Here is an 18446-nt window from a genome sequence, read left to right on the forward strand (position 1 = left end):
AGTCGTTGAAGGAGCTGATTACAAAGAGACAACTCTATGCGTCCAGCCATCCTAACGTGCAGAAGCTGACCGTGCTCTTGTCGAAGTTGTTGGTACTGCAGTCCCTCCCAAAGTCATGGACTCTGCACCCTTCAGAGAGCTAATGGCTTGTGCCGACCCGAGATGGAGAGTTTCTAGCCGAAATTTCTTTTCCAAAAAGGCACTGCCAGCTCTTCACCAATATGTACAGCAGAAGGAGGGCCAGTCCTTGAGATTATCAGTTTCTTCCAAGGTGAACGGCAGCATGGACGTGTGGAGCTGTAACCACGATCAGGGCCAGTACATGTCCTTTACGGCCCACTGGGTGAATGTGCTTCGCGCCCAGCCACACCAACAACTTGAACAGCAGACTCCACTTTCGCATCCACGTTGTCAAACTGTTGCTCCTGCGTCAGTGTCCGCTTCCTCCTCCACCTTCTCCACCACCGCCTCAGCCTCCACAAGTGCTGCTCCATCATACCACATGTACACAGCAGTGTCACGCAGTTCTACACCTGATTTGCCTGGGCAAACAAAGTCACACAGGGGAGGTACTACTCCGCATCATGCAAGAACAAATCAATGTTTGCCTTTCTCCACGACAACTGCAAATCGAAACCATGGTGACAGACAATGAGAGGAACATGGTGTCCTCGCTGCACCAAGGAGGGATGGTCCATGCGCCCTACATGGTGCACATGTTCAATCTGGTTGTCGAAAGGTTCCTGAAGTATTACATCCATCTGCAAGACATTCTAAAAATGGCCAGGACACTGTGCACGCACTTCAGCCATTCTTACAAAGCCAAGCACACCCTTCTTGAGTTGCAGCGTCAGAACGGCCTACCCCAACATAGTCTGATATACGATGTTTCAACCCGTAGGAATTCCAGCCTCCCTATGTTAGACCGCCTGTATGAACAGAGAAAAGCCATTAATGATTTTTTGATGATGCAAGCGGAACGGAGTACTCTCCAGGGTAACTTTGATGTCACTGGCAGGTCATGCGTGACACTTACTGTTTGCTTAGGCCCTTTGAAGAGGCCACGTTATTTGTCAGTTGCCAGGACTGCGGGATGAATAACGTCATTCCCGTGCATCATGTCCTGGAACAGATGCTGCAAAATGTGGCTGGTCAGGGCACTGGAGAAGTGTCAACTACATCTCATGGCCACATGAGTCCGGTAGGGGCTGAACTGGAGGAGGTGGAGGACATTAGAGTACAAGTAGAGTCTGGTGAAGATAGTGGTTTTTTGACTCAGGTGACAGGATCCGGTGGAGGTAGAAGACGAGGTAGATGACCCAGAAGGACTGTGGCAGTACACAGTGGAGATGAGGGCCGGGAGTCCCTCAGAGTCACATGCGCAGATGGCTCGCAGCATGCTGCTTTGCCTAACTAGTGACAGTTGAATAGTCAACATCTGGCATAGGGATGACATTTGTCTCTCAATACTCTTGGACCAACTGGCTTACTATAGAGAAATACTGTGCAGACAGTTGCTGCCACCTCCAGAATTTGTCATTGTGCCACTCTCTGATCTCCTGCTGTTGCTGGTGCCGCAAACTCCACACGCTGTCATTGTGCCACTCTGTGGCCTACTCATGCTGATGCCAACTGATTGCTGTCTCCCTGGAACACCCTGTGATTTCCATAATCTGTCAGAAGGAATGAAAAGCCTCAGGATTGATAGACAAAAGCAGGAGTGGATACAAAACACAGAGGACATGCAAGTTACTAGTCATCTCTGTTTTGGATCAACTCCTGTTTGTTTTTGGCTTTAGCAATACTGATGGATTATTGACCAATTGAAAACAGACACTGATGGATGAAAAGAAGGGCAAAATGATCAGTGATATCAATGCAAAATTACTGCCGACACCCTCTCCAATCTTTTGGGGGGTTTCTACATATATCAGCATTTAACAGAACAGGTTCAGTAGTAATCTATGGAATCATCTGATGTCAGTGTAAAAAGAGTGCACTCTTTGATGTTATAGTGGGATCTTGGCCCTCAGTTCAGTCCTTTTGAGCTGGCACAGACGTTATCTTGTCAAGCTGCGTTCCCGTTTTACTTATTTGGGGAAGTTGGCCTCTGTAAGTGCCCATGAAAGTGAAGAGTGAAGCGATTCTAAGAGTGGCGGCTGTCATGTGCATGTCATACTAAAACACAGCATTGTTTGAAGACCAAACCACGCTCCCTATGCATATTTAAGCATGGCACAACATTCTACAACACCCTACAGGCTCTCTGCAGCCAGGAAATACCTGTTTTGTAATGTGATTCAACATCATTCGATTCGGGTTGAATCAAATTTTTTCAGAAAATTCGGCAAACCTGGTCGAATCAAATTTTGAAATTTGCCCATCTCTAACTACATCCCCAACATTCATCTGTTGTGTCTCCAGCACTAAACAACTCTTTTTTTTACTAAAAGCTCCGAGATATAAGGACACGGCAGACTGGATCTCTCTGTTTCTTAGACTGTAGATCATGGGGTTCAGAAGAGGTGTCAGTACAATGTAGACAAAGCAAATAAACTTATTTACAGGCAGGGAGTGTCCTCTGTAAGGGACCATGTAGATGATGAGCATGGAGCCATAATAGGTAGAGACAACCACCAAGTGGGAGCTACAAGTAGAGAAGGTTTTCTGCCGACCAGATGTGGAGGAAATTCCGAATATGGTGATAAAAATAGAGATGTATGACATGATAACAAGTATAAAAGGTAACAGAACAATAGGAAATGAAAGGACGATCATCTCAATACTCACTCCGGTGGTATCTGAGCAAGAAAGTTCTAACAAAGGGGCAAAGTCACAAAAAAAATGGTTAATAATATTTGTCCCACAGAAGTCCAAGCTACAAACAAGTGAAAATGTGATAAGCATTAACATGAAGCTGAGCTCCCAGGATGAGAAGACCAGGTTATATCTGAGCTTAGGACTCATCATTGATATATAATGTAGAGGTTTACAGATGGCCAAGTACCGGTCATAGGACATGGCTGTCAGCAATAAACACTCAGCACTGACTGTCCCACCATAAAGATAAAACTGGGCTATACATCCAAAATAAGGTATAGCGCTCCCTTCCCTGATGATAACCTCCAGCATCTTAGGGACAACAGTCATGATGAGGACCATGTCTGACAGGGCCAAATGTCCCAGGAAGAAATACATGGGAGAACGGAGACGTTGGCTGGTGGACACCAGTACAATGATCAAGAGGTTCTCACATATGGTCATGGAATACATGAGAAGAACAATAGAGAAGAAAGGCAACTTGTAATCATTCAGATCCGGGAATCCGAGAAGAAAAAACTCAGTGACAGTCGTGTGGTTGACCTCCTGCATCTTTGTTTTCTTTTGACCTTGATTGGAGTTAATTAACAGATATTAGATGTCTATAAACTCTTTTAAGAAGATAAGTTTTGTGCCTCCAGGAAACATTTCTCATTTCTGTTTTGTGCCTTTCCTTGTTCCAGTGAAAAAAAGTAACTATCTTTTAGAGCCTCCTGGAGGTGTGGACGGGTTTCTTCTTAAAATGAAAAAGACTGAGGATCCCGTTCTCTTTTTATGTGGATGAACCTCATATCCTTGGGGATGGATCATCAGAGAGGAAATTACTGACTCTCAAGATATTAAAGATAATGAATCTCAGGATAAAATGTTTGATAAAAATAATTGACCCATGAGAGATAAATATATGGATTATTATTAGAGATGAGCGAACATGCTCGTCCGAGCTTGATGCTCGGTCGAGCATTAGGGTACTCGAAACTGCTCGTTGCTCGGACGAATACTTCGCCCGCTCGAGAAAATGGCAGCTCCCGCCGTTTTGCTTTTTGGCGGCCAGAAACAGAGCCAATCACAAGCCAGGAGACTCTGCACTCCACCCAGCATGACGTGGTACCCTTACACGTCGATAGCAGTGGTTGGCTGGCCAGATCAGGTGACCCTGGGATAGACTAGCCGCTGGCCGCGCTGCTCGGATCATTCTGTCTCTGGATGCCGCTAGGGAGAGAGCTGCTGCTGGTCAGGGAAAGCGTTAGGGTGTTCTATTAGCTTACTGTTAGGCAGGAGTGATTCTCAAAGAACCCAACAGCCCTTCTTAGGGCTACAATAACGTTCTACTTTTTTTATTTTAATTTGCATCTTTTACCATTTTGTGAGGAATTAGCAGGGGGACTTGCTACCGTTGTGTTTAGCTCTTAGTGGCACACATATCCATAGCAAAGACCGAAGTGGCAAAATTCAGTAGGGGTTGGATTTCTATTAGGCAATAACTCAGTGTCATCTCATCTGGCATAGTAGTGTGCTTCCTTTGATACTTGGCTAGAAAATAGCCATAGGAGAATACAAACAGCTTCTTGAAGCCTACAGTAGCGTTCTATATATTTGATTTCTGGTTGATCTGCTGGTGGCTGTAGTTTCTGCAGTGCATGTACTTGCCAATTCTGAGCAATTTGTAGTGAGACTTGCGACCGCTGTGTTCTGCGCTTAGTGGCGCACATATCCATAGCAAAGGCCGAAGTGGCAAAATTCAGTAGGGGTTGGATTTCTATTAGGCAATAACTCAGTGTCATCTCATCTGGCATAGTAGTGTGCTTCCTTTGATACTTGGCTAGAAAATAGCCATAGGAGAATACAAACAGCTTCTTGAAGCCTACAGTAGCGTTCTATATATTTGATTTCTGGTTGATCTGCTGGTGGCTGTAGTTTCTGCAGTGCATGTACTTGCCAATTCTGAGCAATTTGTAGTGAGACTTGCGACCGCTGTGTTCTGCGCTTAGTGGCGCACATATCCATAGCAAAGGCCGAAGTGGCAAAATTCAGTAGGGGTTGGATTTCTATTAGGCAATAACTCAGTGTCATCTCATCTGGCATAGTAGTGTGCTTCCTTTGATACTTGGCTAGAAAATAGCCATAGGAGAATACAAACAGCTTCTTGAAGCCTACAGTAGCGTTCTATATATTTGATTTCTGGTTGATCTGCTGGTGGCTGTAGTTTCTGCAGTGCATGTACTTGCCAATTCTGAGCAATTTGTAGTGAGACTTGCGACCGCTGTGTTCTGCGCTTAGTGGCGCACATATCCATAGCAAAGGCCGAAGTGGCAAAATTCAGTAGGGGTTGGATTTCTATTAGGCAATAACTCAGTGTCATCTCATCTGGCATAGTAGTGTGCTTCCTTTGATACTTGGCTAGAAAATAGCCATAGCAATAGGATAGGATTGTTTGGTTTTAAAAACTCAAAAAAAAACAAAAAACACAAAAAAACACAAAAAAAAACAAAAAGAAGTAAAAAAAAAAAAAAAGTTATAACTCTCATTTTAAAAATGTTTAACCCGAGGGCTAGGGGTAGAGGACGAGGGCGGGGACGTGGGCGTCCAACTACTGCAGGGGTCAGAGGCCGTGGTCCTGGGCGGGGTGAGACACCACCTGCTGATGAGGGAGCAGGGGAACGCCGCAGAGCTACACTCCCTAGGTTCATGTCTGAAGTTACTGGGACTCGTGGTAGAGCACTGTTGAGGCCAGAACAGTGCGAACAGGTGATGTCGTGGATTGCTGACAATGCTTCGAGCAATTTGTCCACCACCAGTCAGTCTTCCACGCAGTCCACCCATGTCACCGAAATCCCCACTCCTCCAGCTCCTGCACCTCAGCCTCCTCCCCCCCAGTCTGCCCCCTCCCAGGAAAATTTGCCATTTGAACCGGCATACTCTGAGGAACTGTTTTCTGGACCCTTCCCACAGTCACAAACCACTTGTCCGGTTGCTGCTGAGCAATTTTCCGATGCCCAGGTTTTCCACCAGTCACAGTCTGTGGGTGATGATGACCTTCTTGACGTAGTGGAAGTGTGTAAAGAGGTGTCCGACGATGAGGAGACACGGTTGTCAGACAGTGGGGAAGTTGTTGTCAGGGCAGGAAGTCCGAGGGGGGAGCAGACTGAGGGATCGGAGGATGATGAGGTGACAGACCCAAGCTGGGTTGAGAGGCCGGGTGAACACAGTGCTTCTGAGACGGAGGAGAGTCCTCGACCTGAACAGGTTGGAAGAGGCAGTGGTGGGGCCAGACGGAGAGGCAGGGCCAGAGCTGGTGCATCAGCGCCACTGTCAACTAGTGAAGCTCCCGTGGTGAGGGCTCTTGCGGCGAGGGCTAGATCTTCAGAAGTGTGGAGGTTCTTTAAGGAAACACCGGATGACCGACGGACTGTGGTGTGCAACATTTGCCAAACCAGGCTCAGCAGGGGTTCCACCACTACTAGCTTAACTACCACCAGTATGCGCAGGCATATGAATGCTAAGCACCCCACTCAGTGGCAACAAGCCCGTTCACCTCCGGCCGTGCACACCACTGCTCCTTCCCCTGTGTCAGCTGCTAGTCAGCCCCCTGCCCAGGACCCTGGCACAAAAACCCCATCGTCGCCTCCACGATCCTCCACAGCATCCACCAGCGTTCAGCTCTCCATACCCCAGACGCTGGAGCGGAAACGCAAATATAGTGCAACCCACCCGCACGCCCAAGCCCTTAATGTGCACATCTCCAGATTGCTTAGCCTGGAGATGCTGCCCTATAGGCTAGTAGAGACCGAGGCCTTTCGCAACCTCATGGCGGCGGCCGCCCCTCGGTATTCGGTCCCCAGCCGCCACTACTTTTCCCGATGTGCCGTCCCAGCCCTGCACCAGCACGTGTCAGACAACATCATCCGTTCCCTGACCAACGCCGTTTCTGACAAGGTCCACCTGACCACGGACACGTGGACGAGTGCTGCCGGGCAGGGCCACTATATATCGCTGACGGCACATTGGGTTAACTTGGTGGAGGCTGGGACCGAGTCTGACCCTGGGGCTGCTCATATACTGCCGACGCCGAGGATTGCGGGGCCTACCTCGGTCCAGGTGTTTCAGGCCTACTATGCCTCCTCCTCCTCCCACCCCTCCTCCACCTCCTCCTCCGAACTACCATCCGTGGGCACGGCGCCATCAGTCGGTAGCTCTAGGCACAGCAGCAGTGCCGTCGCTAAGCGACAGCAGGCGGTGCTCAAACTGCTGAGCCTAGGCGACAAAAGGCACACCGCCCAAGAGCTATTACAGGGCATCACGGCGCAGACTGATCTGTGGCTGGCACCGCTGAACCTCAAGCCGGGAATGGTTGTGTGTGACAACGGCCGTAACCTGGTGGCGGCTCTGCAACTCGGCAGACTGACACATGTGCCATGCCTGGCCCATGTGTTAAATCTGATAGTGCAGCGTTTCCTCAAGACATACCCCAATCTGTCTGATTTGCTCACGAAGGTGCGCCGCATCTGTGCGCATTTCAGGAAGTCCAGCCCAGATGCTGCCACTCTCAGGGCAGCGCAGCGCCGCCTCCAACTGCCCGCTCACCGACTGTTGTGCGACGTGCCCACGAGGTGGAATTCAACACTGACCATGTTATCCAGAGTTTACCAGCAGCGCAGAGCGATTGTAGACTGCCAGATGTCAACTTCCACCAGAACTGGTAGTCAGGTCAGTCAGCTTCCTCAAGTCTACAATGAGGAGTGGACGTGGATGTCTGATATCTGTCAGGTGCTGAGTAACTTTGAGGAGTCAACACAGATGGTCAGTGGCGATGCCGCCATCATCAGCCTCACCATCCCGCTGCTTGGCCTGTTGAAAAACTCTCTGGTCAGCATGAAGTCGGAAGCTTTGCGCTCGTCACAAGAGACGGGGGAAGAATATTCCCTTGTTGATAGCCAAAGCACCCTGAGGTCTGTTTCTCAGCGCATATCGGAGGAGGTGGAGGTGGAGGAGGATGAGGAGGAAGAGGAGGAGAATGTTGGCGAGACACAAGAGGGGACCATTGTTGAGTCCTTCACTGTTCAGCGTGTATGGGCAGAAGAAGAGGAGTTGGAGGAGTTGGAGGAGGAGGAAATGGACAGTCAGGCCAGTGAGGGGAGTGAATTCTTACGCGTTGGTACTCTGGCGCATATGGCAGATTTCATGCTAGGCTGCCTATCCCGTGACCCTCGCGTTCAAAGAATTTATTCCAGCACCGATTACTGGGTGTTCACTCTCCTGGACCCACGGTACAAGCAAAATCTTTCCACTCTCATCCCTGCAGAGGAAAGGAGTGTGAGAATGCATGAATACCAGCAGGCCCTGGTGCACAAGCTGAAACAGTATTTCCCTTCTGACAGCGCTAGCGGCAGAGTGCGTAGTTCTGCGGGACAAGTAGCGAGGGAGAGTAGGCGAGCAGGCAGCTTGTCCAGCACTGGCAAGGGTACGCTTTACAAGGCTTTTGCCAGCTTTATGTCACCCCAGCAAGACACTGTCACCTGTCCCCAGTCTCGGCAGAGTAGGGCTGATCTTTACAGAAAGATGGTGAGGGAGTACGTAGCTGACCATACCATCGTCCTAAATGATCACACAGCTCCCTACAACTACTGGGTTTCAAAGCTGGACATGTGGCACGAACTGGCGCTGTACGCCTTGGAGGTTCTTGCCTGCCCTGCCGCTAGCGTCTTGTCCGAGCGGGTTTTCAGTGCAGCTGGTGGCATCATCACCGATAAGCGTACACGCCTGTCGACTGACAGCGCTGACAGGCTGACGCTTATTAAAATGAATAAAGGCTGGATTTCTCAGAATTTCAAATCTCCACCAGGTGAAGGAAGCTCAACCTGAATAATTGATCCACTCCTCCTCCTCCTCCTCCTCATTTTCCTCCTTCTCCTCCTCTTTGTACAGTAAAGCAGAGGAAAATGGCTATTTTTTGACAGGGCCCACTGGCTCTTGCTATAGTACTTCATGCATTTAATTTTTCTGGAGGGCCACCTACCCGGTCCTCTGTTTGAAACAATTTTTGTGAGTGCCACATACAGGCACTCAATCTATTCCATTTTTCTGGAGGGCCACTACCCGGTCCTCTGTTTTAAAAAATTTTTGGGACTGCCACATACAGGCACTCAATCTATTCCATTTTACTGGAGGGCCACCTACCTGCTCCTCTGGTTTGAAACATTTTTGGGACTGCCACATACAGGCACTCAATCTATTCCATTTTACTGGAGGGCCACCTACCTGCTCCTCTGGTTTGAAGAATTTTTGGGACTGCCACATACAGGCACTCAATCTATTCCATTTTACTGGAGGGCCACCTACCTGCTCCTCTGGTTTGAAGAATTTTTGGGACTGCCACATACAGGCACTCAATCTATTCCATTTTACTGGAGGGCCACCTACCTGCTCCTCTGGTTTGAAACATTTTTGGGACTGCCACATACAGGCACTCAATCTATTCCATTTTACTGCAGGGCCACCTACCTGCTCCTCTGGTTTGAAACATTTTTGGGACTGCCACATACAGGCACTCAATCTATCCCATTTTACTGGAGGGCCACCTACCTGCTCCTCTGGTTTGAAACATTTTTGGGACTGCCACATACAGGCACTCAATCTATCCCATTTTACTGGAGGGCCACCTACCTGCTCCTCTGGTTTGAAACATTTTTGGGACTGCCACATACAGGCACTCAATCTATTCCATTTTACTGCAGGGCCACCTACCTGCTCCTCTGGTTTGAACAATTTTTGGGACTGCCACATACAGGCACTCAATCTATTCCATTTTACTGGAGGGCCACCTACCTGCTCCTCTGGTTTGAAGAATTTTTGGGACTGCCACATACAGGCACTCAATCTATCCCATTTTACTGGAGGGCCACCTACCTGCTCCTCTGGTTTGAAAAATGTTTGGGACTGCCACATACAGGCACTATCCAAATTAAATTGTCTCCATAGCAGCCTCCACACGTTGTCTCCATTGCTACCTCCAAAAGTCGTCCATATAGCTGCCTCCATACATCGTCCCTTTATCAAACGAGGTGTGTCAGGCAGAAATTTGGGTTGTTTTCATGGATTCCACATCAAAGTTGTTAACTTTGTCGCCACCCTGCTGTGTTATCCACAAAATATACTAGCAAACTTTTACCATTTAGGGATATTATTTCAGCGCTTCTTGCGCATCTGTTTACATTCCCCTCACCCGGCATATCCTAAACTTATAAGAACGCTACTACACTTGATCTTATACAAAAGGTTCTTAGAAGTGCTGTTTGGGGAGTAGCCTAGAGACAGGGGCTTGGATTGGCGAAAGCTCGCCTGGCAGCGGAACGCCAGCTCCATGCGCATCATGCGCTTCTTGCGCATCTGTTTACATTCCCCTAACCCGCCATATCCCAAACTTATAAGAACGCTACTACACTTAACTTGGTGCAGGCTGGGACCGAGTCTGACCCTGGGGCTGGTCATATACTGCCGACGCAGAGAATTGCGGGGCCTACCTCGGTCCAGGTCTCAAAGGCCTACTATACCTCCTCCCACCCCTCCTCCACCTCCTCCTCCTCCGAATTACCATCCGTGGGCATGGCGCCATCAGTCGGTAGCTCTAGGCACAGCAGCAGTGCCGTCGCTAAGCGACAGCAGGCGGTGCTGAAACTGCTGAGCCTAGGCGATAAAAGGCACACCGCCCAAGAGCTATTACAGGGCATTCCACATCAAAGTTGTTAACTTTGTCGCCACCCTGCTGTGTAATCCACAAAATATACTTGCAAACTTTTACCATTTAGGGATATTATTTCAGCGCTTCTTGCGCATCTGTTTACATTCCCCTCACCCGCCATATCCTAAACTTATAAGAACGCTACTACACTTGATCTTATACAAAAGTGCTGTTTGGGGAGTAGCCTAGAGACAGGGGCTTGGATTTGCGAAAGCTCGCCTGGCAGCGGAGCGCCAGCTCCATGCGCATCATGCGCTTCTTGCGCATCTGTTTACATTCCCCTCACCCGGCATATCCTAAACTTATAAGAACGCTACTACACTTGATCTTATACAAAAGTGCTGTTTGGGGAGTAGCCTAGAGACAGGGGCTTGGATTGGCGAAAGCTCGCCTGGCAGCGGAGCGCCAGCTCCATGCCAAGATCCAACTAACATAGTTTTAACTGCAGCACCTTTAATCTACTACTAGTTCACTGCCTCCATACATGGTCCCCTTATCAAACGAGCTGTGTCAGGCAGAATTTTGGGTTGTTTTCATGGCTTCCATGTTAACTTTGTCGCCACCCTGCTGTGTAATCCACAAAATATACTGGCAAACTTTTATCATGTACCGATATTATTTGAGCGCTTCTTGCTCACCTCCTTTGGTTCCTCTCTGCCGCCCATTGGTTTGAAGCCTGAGTCCATTTAGGGTATGTCGCCATGACACTCTCTAGCCTGCTGCCGCTGCCTCTGCATGCCGTCCCCTATAGTGTCAGGGTCAATTATTGCATGTTTTAGATGCTATCTAGCTTCATTCTGTCACTCTGTCATGGCCATGCTGTTGCCCATAATTTTGGCATAATGGTGCGATTAAGCAGCCTCAGAGGCATCCATGCATGCTGCCCCTGCTGTTTCCTGTCCATTTCCGTGGTGTTTCCATCCTTTTCTGAGGTTCCCAGGTGTTTGGCCAAGCTTCCCTGTGCAGAGCCTTGGTCCCCTTGAAAAATGCTCGAGTCTCCCATTGACTTCAATGGGGTTCGTTATTCGAGACGAGCACTCGAGCATCGGGAAAAGTTCGTCTCGAATAACGAGTACCCGAGCATTTTAGTGTTCGCTCATCTCTAATTATTATCAATTATCAGAGAAGCTTTCTCCATGATATGTCTCCTTGTATTTCTGCTATATGACCTGCTATGACCACTTACTGGTGTAACCATGAAGCCTGCTTGGACTTCAATAACCTGCAATTTTTTCTATCATAACTTTTCATATTACATTAAATTTGTTAAATTTTTTTTACCAATATGACAGGTGAGGTTTTGTTTTTTGTAGAAAAAGATGCATTTTATAGAGTAAGAATAACAAAGTCAAACTAACTATTTCTCGGGAACCGGAGATCAAATCATAGAGCGGTTTAGACCCTTAAAAACACTTTAGCTGCTCGTACGAAGTAAGCATCTCCCTAGCCCTCCGCCAGTTATAGCATTGTTACATCTCTAGCTTTTAGAACATACCGCTAAACTTGGAAACAATGCACTACGGTGTGGTCCGATCGTCCGACCTAACTTACACCGGTCAGGCTTATTCATGAGAGGGCGGTCTGAAGCTGCTTGATGCTTCAGCGCCTCCTTGGACCGCGCACTTAGGAATACGCCGGACTGATGTAAGCTAGATCTGACGAGAGATTTAACAATGCTCTTACTGGGGGAGGGTAGGGAGATGCTTACTTTCATATGAGCAGCTAAAGTCTTTTAATGACCTGACAGGTTCTCTTCAAATAAAATGGTGAAAATCACTTTACCGTGCACAACACATTCTAAGGTTGTTCTGTACATTTTACCTTTTTTATTATATTCTGAGGAAGCATAATGGAGAAATCCAGCAGGATTCCTGCCATGAAATTAAACTGTCCTTGCCGATGCCTCGCCTGTAACCCGTGTACTTCATTCCTGCCACTTCTGCCCCCCCCCACCCGGTCAGCAGTGACCTACATTGGGGTTAAGTAATAATATAATGTAATAACTACAACATTACCCCCTGGTCATTTTTATCTGTGTTGTAGGAAAAGGGTGGTTTGGATTTTTTTCTCATTTAAACTTTTTAAAATTCATATTGATTTATTTATTTATTTAAAACTATTTTTTTAGGGTGTTTGAATCTTAGGGGGTGCAGTCTCTTATACAATATACTGTAACATAACTGTATTGCCCTATATTCTCAATGTACTGGATCAGTATTAGTGTATTGTGAAGTTTTTACATTTAGATCATTTTTACCCCCTTACCTTACAATGTTATTGCTGTTTTATGTTGAATCAGTTTATTGAGACAGTTCAACAAACAATAAACAATAACAAGAACCAGAAAATCAAAACAGGTAAGAACAAAAGAAAGTTATCCACGCAGGGATAACAACAGGGCGATTTACAATGACAATACATACTATGGAGGAGTACTAGGCATTTTGTTTGTTATTTAAGGCACGGTGCTACTTCTCAAAATTACACCGATATAAACAATACTATTCTTGAGAAACTGCTAGTTACTTATGGACGGGCCCTGTTTCGGACCCCAAGTCCCTAGCAGTCTAGGTGGTAGTAGCTTCTGTGTCTGGAGAGGTAGGAAATGACAACGGCAGTAACAAATGCATATCTGAGCAAGCACCAGATAATTCCCAGCTATCTGCTAGTGCCTTCTTTCTATGAGTTATAGAAATAATGGACAAATAACAACAAATAACAATAGGGAAAAGGGAAACCATTGCAAATTTAAATGTTTAGGCAACATGTGGCGGAGGACATAGATGAGTGAGTAGATAGATAAAGGAAAACAGTGGCTTAGCATCCTATCCTCCCATGAGGTCGCTAAAAGCTTTAGTTTCCTTGAAATCCAGCCATGGCTGCCACATGCGGAAGTACCTTTCATAAGCGTCCGGTGTCACCGCAGCCAGTTCCTCCATGCGGGACAGCGCCAACATCTCTTGGGCCCATTCCGCCATGGATGGGCAGACTGCAGAGCGCCAGTGTCTGGGAATTACCGCTCTTGCTGCTATCAAGCAGAACCTCAAAATGTTTTTCTTTTGAAGGCTGATGGAACCTGGGAGCATCGACAGCAACACTATCTCTGGGGAAGCTGTCACTTGTTTACCTGCTATTTGTTGGTATGTGGCAAATACCTGGTCCCAGAACCGTTTCAGGGCATCACAAGTCCACCAGATGTGCAGCATATCACCTTTCTCCTTTCCACAGCGCCAACATAATTCTGAGACAGAAGGGAAAGCCAAGTGTAGCACTGTTGGCACCCGGTGCCACCTAGACACAATCTTGTAACCCTTCTCTTGGGCAGCGCAAGCAGATGATAACTTATGGGTGAAGAGGAAGGAGCGTTGCCAATCCTCCTCGGATGGGGCATTGCCTAGGTCGTGCTCCCAACATTTGACAAAGGAGAGTTCTGATGCGTCCGGACCTTGGGATAAAAGAGAGTATATTTCAGAGATCACATGAGAAGGGGCAGTATTGGACCGGAATAATCTCTCAAACTCTGTCAGAGATTCCGCGTACGCAGCCGCGGATCCCGCCTTATTCATGAAAGACCGGAGTTGTGAGTACTCAAACCATGATGGGTTAGTCACTTCAGGACGAGGGTGGAAATCCTCTAGGTTTGGTAGAGGGGAGCCCTGTAGGATATCATATATTCTGGGGTCTTCAAGCACCCCCCATCCCAAAAAGGACAGTTTGGACATCCCTGGAGCGAAACCGGGATTGCGAAATATTGGTGTGAGGGGGCTAAACTGTCGGGACAAAGTTCCTCTTGAAATCAACAATCTCCATATTCGCCGGGCGTCTTTCAGGAGGGTAGCCTGAGGGGGAATAGAAGGGATAGACTCTGAGGAAATCCACGGGAGGAGCTTAAGCAGTACTGGAGAATAGGCTTGTTCTAAAGATACCCATTGTTTGGTTGTGGTGTGAAAATGCCAGTCTACAAGTCTCGTGAGTATGGAGGCTTGGTGGTACAATTTTAAATCAGGCAGGCCAGCTCCCCCCCTGGATTTGGGGCGAGTCAGGACCCTCCAGCCCACTCTAGGTCGACTAGAGCCCCATATGAACCGTAGCATGGCCGAGCGTAGTGATCGAAAAAATGTGGCCGGGGGACTGATGGGCACCCCCTGAAAGATGTACAAAAACCGAGGGAGGATGTCCATTTTAAGGACGTTAATCCTACCGAACCATGATAAGTGTTTCCTGTCGTAACGCTGTAGATCCCCCAAGGTGCGCTCCAACAGGTGTGTGTAGTTAGGCTATACAGCTTAGACAAATCAGTGGGAACTGAGATGCCCAGGTATCGGATTGATGTCTCCTGCCATTGGAACGGGAAATTATCTGTTATGTGCTGTACTTCTGACTGCGGGAGAGAGATGTTCAAAGCTTCCGATTTGGAGTAGTTGATTTTAAAGTTACTGAGTGTGCTGTACCTTTTAAATTCCCGTATAAGGGACGGAAAAGAGATCCTTGGTTGCGATACGTACAGTAGTAAGTCATCAGCGTACAATGCTGCTTTGCAGTGACGGGAGCCCATACGGATGCCATGGATATTAGAGTTGTTCCTAATGGCAACAGCCAAATGCTCCATTACTATAACATATAGCAAAGGGGACATAGGGCACCCCTGTCTAGTCCCATTTTTAATCGTAAAAGAAGAGGATAAATTGCCGTTGACCCTAACTTTCGCGGTGGGGCTGGAGTATAGAGCAAGGATTTTCCCCAGAAAGTTTGGACCCATCCCTATTTGTCTCAGCGCTGCCTCCATGAAACCCCAGCTAACCCGGTCAAAGGCCTTTTCTGCATCGATCGACAATAGACAAGCTGGGACCTGACCTGCCTTAGCCTGAGACATCAGTAGGAAGGTCTTAATCAGATTGTCTCTAGCCTCTCTTCCCTGGACAAATCCCACCTGGTCAGTGTGAATAACTGAGGGTAAGTGAGGGGCCAATCTCTCTGCCAGGACTTTGGCGAACAGCTTCACGTCCACATTAATCAGAGAGATGGGACGGTAGCTGGCTGGAAGAGACGGGTCCTTCCCTGGCTTAGGCAGTACGCTATTATGAGCCTCTAAGGCCCGGTCTGAGAATCCAGAGTCCGCAGAGACAGCGCTGAAAACCTTGGCCAATAAGGGGGACAGCAGCTCCCTGAATTGCTTGTAGAAGGCTGGAGTAAAGCCATCGGGGCCTGGGCTCTTACCAGTAGGGGTGTTTTTAATGACTGCAGAAACCTCCGTAGGCTCAATCTCCTGCTCCAGTCCAGAAACCACTTCTCCAGACAAGGGCGGCAGGCTAGTTTCTGAGATGTAAGACTCTATCTGAGCTTCATGTGGGGGAGCGGACCTAGGTGTGTCAGGGTCTTTTAGGGCGTACAGGGAAGAGTAGTACGAGGAGAAGCTATCGCACATTTCAGATGGATGGTAAACCTCTGTCCCCCCTGGGCCCTTAATCTTGGGTATGTAGGAGGTGAGAGACCGGGGGTGTAGTAAGCGGGACAAGGGGCGGCCGCACTTGCTGCGGCAGAGGGATCTGATTGTTTGTAGTTTGTGTTTGGATGTAGGTATTGATGTGTTCCCTGATGTCTGCTGTGCATAGGGAGTCCCTCAAAAGGTTATCATTCAACCGCCATGCCCATGGAGGACGGGAATTTAGGGGTAGTGTCAAGGACAGGAATACGGGGGCATGGTCAGAAAATAATATGTTCCCTATTTCCGCCGCAGGGGCCCAGGTCAAAGCATTATGACTTATGAGAAAGAAATCAATTCGGCTATAAGAGCCATGTGCTGAAGAAAAGTATGAGTAGTCCCTGTCCTGGGGATGTAGGATGCGCCATACATCCAGTAACTGGAGGGCCTGCATGTCACGTTTAAGGGACCGAATTTGGTTCTGTGGAAGATAGTTTCGACCCCCCGAAGTATCAACCAAGGGATCTAGTGGGAAATTAAAATCACCCCCTACGACTAAATGACCTTCAGCAAATTCTGAGAGCGCTGCCAAGAGTTTCTTACATGCTGAAACAGGGTTATGATTAGGTAGGTACCAGTTGGCGAGAGTCAACACCTGTCCCATAACTTTTACCTTCAAAAAGACGTATCGACCGGAGTCATCCGTCTGTGAGGCGATCACTTCGTGAACTAGCGACCTGTGGAGGGCTATCGATACTCCCCTGGACCTTGCCTCAGGGTTGGCACTGTGGAACCAGTGTGGGAAATTCCGATCTCGGATGTTTGGCACGCTGGTGGACCTGAAGTGCGTCTCCTGTAAAAACAAAATGTTAACCCGGTGCTTGTGCATATCATACAGAATTTGTGAACGTTTTTGAGGAACATTCAGCCCTATGGCATTAAAGGAGCACAATTTCAAGGTATCCATCTGGGGATCTTTTGGAGTCGTGGTGATGAGGATGCAAGGGTCCCCCGAAAAAAGGGGGGGAGTAGAGAGGATTAAAGGTATAAGAGAGTAGGTAGACTGCTTGTATAGAAGGCCAGAAGAAAGTGTACAGGGAAGGGAAGTGGAACAAAAGAAGGGGGGGGAGGGGAGAGAACAGAAAACACAAATACACACGATAGACAAACAAGGAAATACAAAAATTGCGCTGGGGAAACAGCAGCTACTATACCGCAGACAGACCAGCTGGCCACGGATTCCCCTGTGGGTAGTAAACTAACTGTGGAGGACACCGCCGTCCCCTGCCGCAACCAAATCTTACTCAAAGTTAGAAATATCAACATCTGAACGTATCCAGCATTAAGGGGTGTGGGTGAAGGAGAGTGGGGCTGGGGGTTAGGTAGGGTAACCGATCAAAGGGTCTTGATAACTACATCGGCTCTAGGTAGCGAGGCTCGCCTAACTCAATTCAACCCGGCCAGATGCCTACTGCTAAACTGTGACACAATATGAGCCCAAGTTGTAGATAGTAAACATAGACCCTGCAGCTCATCTGAACATTAGCTTAGTACTAGTGTCAAAAATAATGACGTATAGGTGCCTCAGATCATTGGCTGAGGCACAGGGTCCTATCTGCAGGCGAAACGGAAAACCCCACGTGTATGGTATGTCTCTTCGACGGAGTTCATCCAATAGAGGTTTAAATGCCCTCCTTTTGAGCAGAGTCAACCATGACAGATCAGGTAACAACTGAAGGCAGGCCCCTTGATAAATAATGTCGCCAGCTAAACGTGCTTTAGACGTCTTTAAGTTGGAACCGATGCACCCTGCATATAACATCTCTAGGTTGGTCACCCGCTGAGCGGCGGGCCTGTAGTGAACGGTGGGCTCGGTCTAGCTCCAGGGGTGTGTCTGCCGGAACTTCCAATAAGGAGTTAAATATTTGTCGCAGAGCATCGTGAAGCGAAGGAGTTTCCACAGTCTCTGGGAGGCCTCGCACTCTAATGTTATTGCGGCGACCTCTGTTCTCAGCGTTATCTAACTGATCTGCTAGATATGGCAGTTGGAAGGTATGGGTCGATATAGCCGCATCATGAGAGTTTAGACGCTCTGTAAGCGTATTGTTGACTACCTCCGCCAATGAGACCCTAGCTCCCAATTGTTGAACCTCTTCCCGCACCATATTTAGCTCTGCTGTATAAGATTGCTCCAATCTGGCTACATAGCTTTCCATATCATCTCTAGTGGGTATAGTGCGGAGGTGTGAGCTTAGGGCACGTAATTCAGCTAAGGCACCAAATTCCTGGGACCACATGTTCTGCTGTGTGGTAGAAGGCCCCTCCGGGGAGAAGGCTGCGGCCACTACGCTGTGCCCTGTGGAGGGCACAGGGAGCGGGTTCATGTCCTGTGAGGGACGAGGAGAAAAGGCTGGGGTGCGGGCCGAGGGTGTCCCTGGCCAGTCATCCCCCATTTCAGACCATAAG

The 18446-nt window shown here is 48.1% G+C and overlaps 1 protein-coding gene across 1 annotated transcript; it reads right to left on the reverse strand.

Annotated features, from left to right (window-relative positions):
• Positions 1-2325: 2325 nt before the first annotated feature.
• On the reverse strand, positions 2326-3372 carry LOC140128798 (olfactory receptor 5P66-like). Its single transcript, XM_072150501.1, has one exon. It carries the CDS (start codon positions 3370-3372, stop codon positions 2326-2328), a length of 1047 nt encoding a protein of 348 aa, XP_072006602.1.
• Between the last annotated feature and the right edge of the window lie 15074 nt (positions 3373-18446).

This window comes from Engystomops pustulosus, chromosome 4, assembly GCF_040894005.1.
Source record: "Engystomops pustulosus chromosome 4, aEngPut4.maternal, whole genome shotgun sequence".
NCBI classification, from domain to species: domain Eukaryota; kingdom Metazoa; phylum Chordata; class Amphibia; order Anura; family Leptodactylidae; genus Engystomops; species Engystomops pustulosus.

Bases quoted from the DNA above. Each gene is read 5' to 3' on its own strand.
- LOC140128798 (XM_072150501.1), bottom strand. From the start codon at position 3,372: ATGCAGGAGGTCAACCACACGACTGTCACTGAGTTTTTTCTTCTCGGA.